Source organism: Malus domestica, chromosome 02 (assembly GCF_042453785.1).
Source record: "Malus domestica chromosome 02, GDT2T_hap1".
In the NCBI taxonomy this organism is placed as follows: domain Eukaryota; kingdom Viridiplantae; phylum Streptophyta; class Magnoliopsida; order Rosales; family Rosaceae; genus Malus; species Malus domestica.
Window position 1 is genome coordinate 14,892,617 of NC_091662.1, and position 7,435 is coordinate 14,900,051.

The 7,435-nt window shown below is 35.6% G+C and overlaps 1 protein-coding gene across 6 annotated transcripts; it reads right to left on the bottom strand.

The window, feature by feature from the left end:
- Positions 1-1,118: 1,118 nt before the first annotated feature.
- Positions 1,119-4,387, bottom strand: LOC103403203 (transcription factor SPATULA-like). Of its 6 annotated transcripts, none has more exons than XM_029092008.2 (8): positions 3,817-4,387; positions 3,385-3,480; positions 3,190-3,255; positions 3,028-3,093; positions 2,049-2,363; positions 1,901-1,970; positions 1,647-1,740; positions 1,119-1,557 (listed from the first exon to the last, which is right to left on the bottom strand). In XM_029092008.2, the coding sequence occupies exons 1-8, from the start codon at positions 4,156-4,158 to the stop codon at positions 1,524-1,526; spliced, it is 1,083 nt and encodes a 360-aa protein (XP_028947841.1). In that variant the 5' UTR covers positions 4,159-4,387; the 3' UTR covers positions 1,119-1,523. The 6 variants fall into 6 exon arrangements, with proteins under 6 accessions (XP_028947841.1, XP_070672035.1, XP_008340273.1 ...); XM_070815934.1 differs by having other exon boundaries at positions 1,647-1,773; XM_008342051.4 differs by having other exon boundaries at positions 1,647-1,779.
- Between the last annotated feature and the right edge of the window lie 3,048 nt (positions 4,388-7,435).

Here is a 7,435-nt window from a genome sequence, read left to right on the forward strand (position 1 = left end):
TTCATGCCTTTATATGTTTGTCATGTGTCAAAACATCCAAGTCCATTTTGTTTTTAAACAAGGTTTATTTATACCTACTCATGGAATTTGATTTTAATTTCATTTTAAACCTGAACTTAAAGTCGTCTTTTAAAAAAAAAAAACCCAAAATTTGCTCTATTTTATTTTTATAATTGGCACATCATTATCTGACGGATTAATTCATGAATTTACATTGTTAAAAAATAATGTTGTGATCCAAAATTGAAGTCTTAAAATATAATTTACCCATATAATATAATAGATTGGTTGGTTCAATGAATGTGCTCCAAATGAACAAGTCAAGATAAGAACCTAGTTCACAAGTTCACAACCCTCAAATAGTTTTCTTTCTTCCTTTTTCTTTTCCAACTCTAGGGAATAATTCCCCCAGTCCAGTATTGTTGAATCTTTAGACCAGAAAAAATAAAGAGAAAGAAAAAGTAGATGAATTCGGTGAATGTAATACGCTTTGACTTCCCTTTTTGCGTTGAACTTTCCTTCAAAGTTGAAGACAAACACAATACTGAATCAGCGTATAAAACGTATCAATCTGTAGTGTTATCTATTTATATCTTTGTCATGTTTGTGTGAATTCTTCATCTATAACATGCAAGTTGGTACAAAAAAACAACATGATGACACGATAACTTACGCATCATAAAAAAAGGACAAAAGCCATCATCAATTTGTTAGTCTAATATTATGTGGACAGTTTAGTCGTTCGTGTTGACTTTGAGTCTTGTTAACGTATTGTACCCGAAACTTATCTCTTAAAACTTTCTTGACCCTCTGAGTTGTATGAATTTCTAAGTCACCTGTGGAGATATCCAAGTCAAATTTCAACTGTTGGAAATTCCACTTTTCTTTTTCAACGTTTATCCCAATCCCAACCATTTGTTCGATGAACAGACCACGAAAGAAAACAAAAAAAATATGGAAAGCATTGCACATTTCAAGCTCAACCTTTTAAGTTTCAGTGATCAATACGTTTTACGAAAGCTCGAAGATCCCGAGACATCTGCAGAAATCAAGTATTACACAATCTATATGCAGCTTCGAAGAAGCTAAACCAGAATGATAAAGTAATACCAGAGCAATGAAACAATACAATACAAAGCTTGATGTTATGAACAAGATTTTCATATAGTTTATACATAACGAACAGCGGGCGTGTGTTCTCACAGACATGACAGATGATTTATAACGTGACGAGGAGCTTAATTCCAAATAAAAAAAACCATAGAAAAAAGGGATAGATGGAGTTTACATGTGTCTCATCCCCCAACCTTACTATTTCTACCAGTTACGAAAAGCCTTGCCAAAAGCATTGAAGAGAAAACTCTTACGAATTGCAGGTCTGCTATGAGGTATATGTAAAACTCGAGTGCGCAACTGAGGGTGTAGGAAAGTTTGGAGAATTATAAAAGCTGTTACAAGTAGCTACACCAAATCCAAAATGTGCTAGAGTAGCCGGGCTTAACATGCATCATTTGTGCCTTCTTTCAGTCTTGATGGTATCGTTCGAGACCCTTTTTCCTGTGCGCATACTAAATGCAAATTACACAGCGAACGTAGGCAACCATGCGAGGAAAGGATAAAACATCGTATTGATCAAATGTACTTACCTATCAATGTGAAAGTTTTGTTCTATAGACCTTAGGAGCCCAACTTCCTGTCTGTCCCTTCCTATGATGCATGTATCAAAAGTGCTCTTCGGATCTGATACTTGTGCAAAGGGAAGTGAAACAGTAGCTGTGACTACCAATTCAAAATTTTCCAACAAACAAAATAGTGAAATACATGTTAGATCAACACTAGGATCCTGTACACATACTGTTAAGAATTATTTGAAAGGACAACTGTAGGATCATCGACCCACCTGAAAGATTCATCTCCGAATGATTTACATCAATTTTTTGGTGCTGCAAAAGGTCGTCCCTGCAGATTTCCTTCGTATGGAAATAATGTAAAAAGGTTAAATATCTTTGCTAGTTCCGTATGCATTGTTCACAGGGCGATAATTTTACCTGAGATGAGGCTGGCAGTTGAAAGGGTCCCAAGTGAGACTGAATTGACGGTTCTAACACAAACGACGTTTCTGAATTAACTACATTTGACATGTCTGGTACGTATGACTCATTTGCAGCAGTGCACTGGTTGGATAAATTGAACAAATTTTGTGTTGAGGATTCCAGGTTCATATGCAGTGTGCCTGTCATGTCCAAATGCAGAGGCCTATTTTCCTCACCAAGCTCCATTCTCATCTGGGAGAGCTGTACGGGTTGCAGAGTTCCAGGTAGGTACAAAGGATGTAGACTCATGCCATTCCTCATTGATAACATCTGATATACAAATCACAAAGTAAATCAATCAAAACCAAATCCTCGATTTTTATTTCTACGATCATCAGTGCAGCTGGCATTTCATAGGCAAGTTTCAACCAGAACATAAGATTTTTCGAAGAGTCTACAGACAGCAGTCAATGTTGCTAAGCTAAAAGCTGACCAATTTCATGCAACATTAGGGCTCCTCATCTGGTTCACGGCTGACAAAAGCTAACCATACAAGAATAAAAGACCTTAAATGTTATCTGAGCACAGACTTATCGTGTGAGAGTGAGAGCATCATCTAAAAACTTTAATTTTAGTCTGACTACCTCATTGAATCGCATCTACCAATTGCTTTCTCGAAGAGGTTGAAAGGCAGAGCAGCAAGAAATTGTGTGACAACCTGACTCTCTTTGGCTCCTTGCTCTGTTATCGGATCCTATTTATCCCCCTAGGCGCATTCACATGGTCGAACCACGCAAATCATATTCGTGTTTTCCTATCTGTTTCTCAATTTCATGATAAAACCAGCAACAAAGGTCTTACCTTGACATTTCATTGAATGGGGAATGCACTCAACATAAGGGGTACTAGAATTAACATGAGACCCGAGACAACGAATTATGAAGAGTACTTGAAGCTTCATCGCAAACTAAGATGAAAAAACAAAAGCTAATACCTGAACTTGAAGCTGAAGCTGCTTGAGGTACTCAATGGCTTCATCAAGCATTGAAGCCTTGTCCGTCTGCCCACATTAACAAGATGAACCGTCAACTCACTAATAAAAACGAATCATACACTACAGATCAAAAATCAAGGCATGTTGGTGTGTCTGGCTTACCTTGTTAGAATTTGGGATAAGATTTTGCAATGCCTTCATTTTCTCATTGATCCTACTCCTCCTCCTCTGCCCAACAAACCGATTACATCAGAAAACCATCAGAACAACGCGATTTTGTCACGAAAAAGCAAAACCAAATTCAGAAATTTTCAAATCACATAATTCTACTAAGAAGCTTTCAGATTATAGGCCAACCTTTTCAGACAAATTATGAACTTCTGCAGCTCTGCTTCTCTTTGAAGAACTCCGACCGCCACCTGGCCTTGCTTCCACAAACGCTTCAAGACCCTCCTATTCAACTTGAAAGATTCACATTAACAAAAGACAAAAATGGGAAAATTTTATTTATTTTCTAACTTCTTAGTTACAGCCTCTAACTTACAGCTCACTGATTCAGTCAAAACAAGTATGTTTTCTTTTCTTTCATTTTCTCACTAACCAAACGGACCATGAAGAAAAAAAATATGAACTTTAACGGATCAAAACCTCAACTAACCAAGTAAAGACTACAATTTTCTTGCACCTTCCCTACATTTTCTCAGCAACCAAACGCACCTTAACTAAGAATTTTGTTAAAAAAAAAAAATGGAACTTTCTAAAATTCCAATTCTTAGAAGAACAAAGTACCTCGCTTTCACAGTCATCCTCGTCGGCCTCGTTCTCACTCGCCTCGTTGGGATGACCGGACACAAACGCGGCAAAAGAATCAACGGCCGGGATGCCGTCACCTAAGAAACCAGAGTGGCACGGACGGTCGAGATTACCAGGCAGAAGAGCACCAACGGACGGCGAGGACGAAAATAAAGACTGCGGGGCCTTCCCGGAAGCCAAAGAAGTAGACGAGCGCACCAAAATCTGCTGCAGAAAAAGCGACATGTCGTCGGCGGCCGAATGCGGCGGAGCAGCTGGAGGAGAAGAAGAACAAGTGGCGTTTTTGTAATAATGATCGCATTCGTAAGTGTCCCCCATTGCTGCAAATATTTCTCTGCTTTTTTGTGTTGCTTTGGATTTTTAAGCTTTTGTTGCGTCTGGGAGCGTGGCGGAGTGGGCGGGTTTACATTTGTCTGCAGATTAAACTAAAGCTAATTAAATTAAAATTTAATTAAGGAAGACGAGGAGTGAGGGGCACTGAGTACTAATACTGCAGGTGAGGGGCACTGAGTACTAATATTGCAGAGATTTCTGAGTCTTCTGACTCTTTCCCTCCGTAATCCGTGTAGACTCTCCGTTTATTTATTTATTTTTTTGGAAACTGACTCTCCGTTTATTTTAAGTAATAATTAATTTGATAGTTTTTGTGGAATTCGTACGGAGAAGGATTTTTGTCTAATTTGAATGGGGTTTTAGTTTTGTTGTAACCGGATTGAGCTTTCCTATTCTTCGTTTCATTTGTAGGAAACTAGGAAAATGGAACCAAGTTTTATATTAGGAGGAAAATCTAAAGGATCTGGCTTCTCTGCCCTCCCACTTTCCATACACTCTTATCCCTTTCTATTTGTACTGTCACAGTTAAGTCACGTCAACATTTTATATTATTATTATTTTTTATATTATTATCTCTATAAAAAATCAATATAAAATGTTGACGTGACTTAACTGTGATCGCATAAAATAGGAAGGAATGAGAGTGTGGCAGAGAAGCCAGGTCCAAATCTAAAAGCTACAAGATCGAGTAGCACTAAGAATTCTAGAACCTAGGTGTCTATGTGGGACTGGGCGGTTTTTTAGTTTTAATTATAAAGAATACATAATTGTATTGGATACATAAATTGCAAAATAGAGTGACATATAAATTATAAAGTGTCAGAACATATTAAAAATATAGAGAACACTTATATAATAAGTGTTCATCAAAGTATTCAATAGATCTTTATAATTTAATAAAACATAAAATGCAAAACGAAAATTATTTATTTTCTGTTTAAATGAGAGTCGCTACCTAGGTGAGTGTCTAGGTCAACGCCAAGGTAGGTCCATGCACATTTTCTTAATTTTTAAATGCTTACGAATTGATTGGGGTGGTAGCTAACCACCTAGCACCTAAGTATCGTTTGACGGGAATTTTTAGAACAGTAATTGGGACACTACAGATTTCGAAAACTTTGTATGTCTAACTGCAAACATGGGAGCCATGTGTATTTTATTGACCCATACTGCTGGCCATTAGATTCTCAGTCTAGAATTAAAACATCAAAATTTAATGGCTAAAAATTTTGGTGCATAAGTTACACTACAATATATGAGAACTTTTGAACCGTAAATTTTTCTACTTGCAACAACAATTCACTTGAAGAATGTGAATCAAGCCAAAACTTGAAATTTACAATTATATCAGTTTTTACTCAGCGTTGTTGTGTTGTTTTTTTTTTTTTTTTCATATTCTTTCTCATTTACGAGTTATGCTTCACAAAATATGTTATAGCCAAAAAATACTAGGGCCTCTCATTATTGTCACATGCATTTCCAATCTATGACCTCATACTCACTAATTTTCTTGAACCCCAAAACATAAAACAATAACCTTATAAATTTAAGAGAGTTTTAACGAAAAACCTACGGTATTGCTCATTTTAACGAAAAATCACATTTTTACACTAAAAAGTCAAACCTGCTACTATTCACTTTACCTTTTATTTTGTCCTTATCATTAAAACTCAAAGTTTTCAAACATTTTTCATTAGTTTTCCTTAAATTTAATTGTCATAGGATTCAAGCCTCAATGTTGTAATGTATTTGCAGTTTGACAAAGTTCCCAAAAGGCCTTTTAAGAAAGGGAGAAGGAGGGACGAGCTCGTTGTCAAATGTCAATGTATGTCAGGCAAAAATGGAAGTAGAATCCGAAGGACACAACGCTCCGTGTCAGTGGTGTTGTGTTCTGTCGAGTAATCGCCACCTATCAAAGGTTATCATGATCTTTGGAGGCAAAGGACCGCAAGTACATTGACAAGTCTGAATTGGATTTCGACCGAAGAAGAACGCTGCGAATTTCTTGAGTGCTTTTGTACCCTCCCTACATATGAAGCTACCAGCTACTCACAAAATCCACTACATTTTATATTATCATTCATTATTTTTCAAATAAAAAATCAATATTAGGACTTGTAGAATTAGAACAAAAGCAAGTATGCTCTTTAACTTACTAAAAAAAAAAATTATAAAAAAACTTATAAAAGTATATATAAGTTACGGATCTGCTATAATAGTACGTCTCACTCAATAATTTGAATTTTATGCAAGATTGAACCGTTTGATTTTCTAACCACTCATTGATATATACCGTGAAGAAAATTTACAATGTTACCAAGAAATTTACGTGATATAGGCACAAAATGTGAACTATTTATGCAATAACACCATCCACTGAGCAAGCTGTAATTAAATTTCAAACTATTTATTTATAAAAAATAAACTTTTTTTGTTGTTGAAAAGTAACATTCATTAAGTAAAACCAATTACAGCCCAATCCAAAGGAAGGCAAAATAACCCAAAATATGTTGGGGGAGAAAAATACACAAAAAGCCTAGCCTAATTAAATAAACAAAAACAAAAACAAAAACTCTAATCCCTAATCTCCAACTGCAGAAAGCAGAGTCTGCCATCATAGTCGCCACGAAAGTCTTGCTAGTAACCATTGAGGCAACACCACTAAGACCATCTCCAACTCTGACCTAAAACCTAAAAATATTTAGCCTAGAAAATTTAGGTTTTAGCCCAAAAACAATAGTTCTACTTCAACCATTTTGACCTAAAATTTTAGCGCCAGATTATTAAAGAATGATTTTAGGTTTTTTTTTTAAATTAACTTTAAAAAAAAATTATGTAGACTATCCTAAATTAATTTTATGAACATTTTAACCTAAAAATATTTAAATTCCGATAGACTTTGAAAAATCACTAAATCAATACATGAAAATCATGATAAACCACATAAACGACATTTAATAAACCACATAAACTTAATACAAATGACAATTAATAAACCACATAAACTTAATACAATCGAAAACTCATAAACTACATAAACTTAATAATGATATCCACCATCTTGACTTGGGTGATAGTTTTGAGATGAATCATTATCTTGAAATATACTCCTTGTGGCATTCCTTCGTAAAATGTCATTTTGCTTACCATGTAAGCACTTCTTCCTCTCTGGAGTGTATTTGTCGAGGTCCTCCATCATCAAATTAATTTTGAACATTTCTTGCTCCCTATCCCCTTCTTCCTTCATGGCCAAAAGATTTTG

What these genes read in the sequence shown, in the direction of transcription:
- LOC103403203 (XM_008342036.4), bottom strand. Translation starts at nt 4,158, where the DNA reads ATGGGGGACACTTACGAATGCGATCATTATTACAAAAACGCCACTTGT. An exon ending in TTATCCCAAATTCTAACAAG is followed by an intron (nt 3,094 to 3,189) that starts GTAAGCCAGACA and finishes TAATGTGGGCAG; the next exon opens with ACGGACAAGGCTTCAATGCT. An exon ending in AGCTTCAGCTTCAAGTTCAG is followed by an intron (nt 2,364 to 3,027) that starts GTATTAGCTTTT and finishes TTTGTATATCAG; the next exon opens with ATGTTATCAATGAGGAATGG.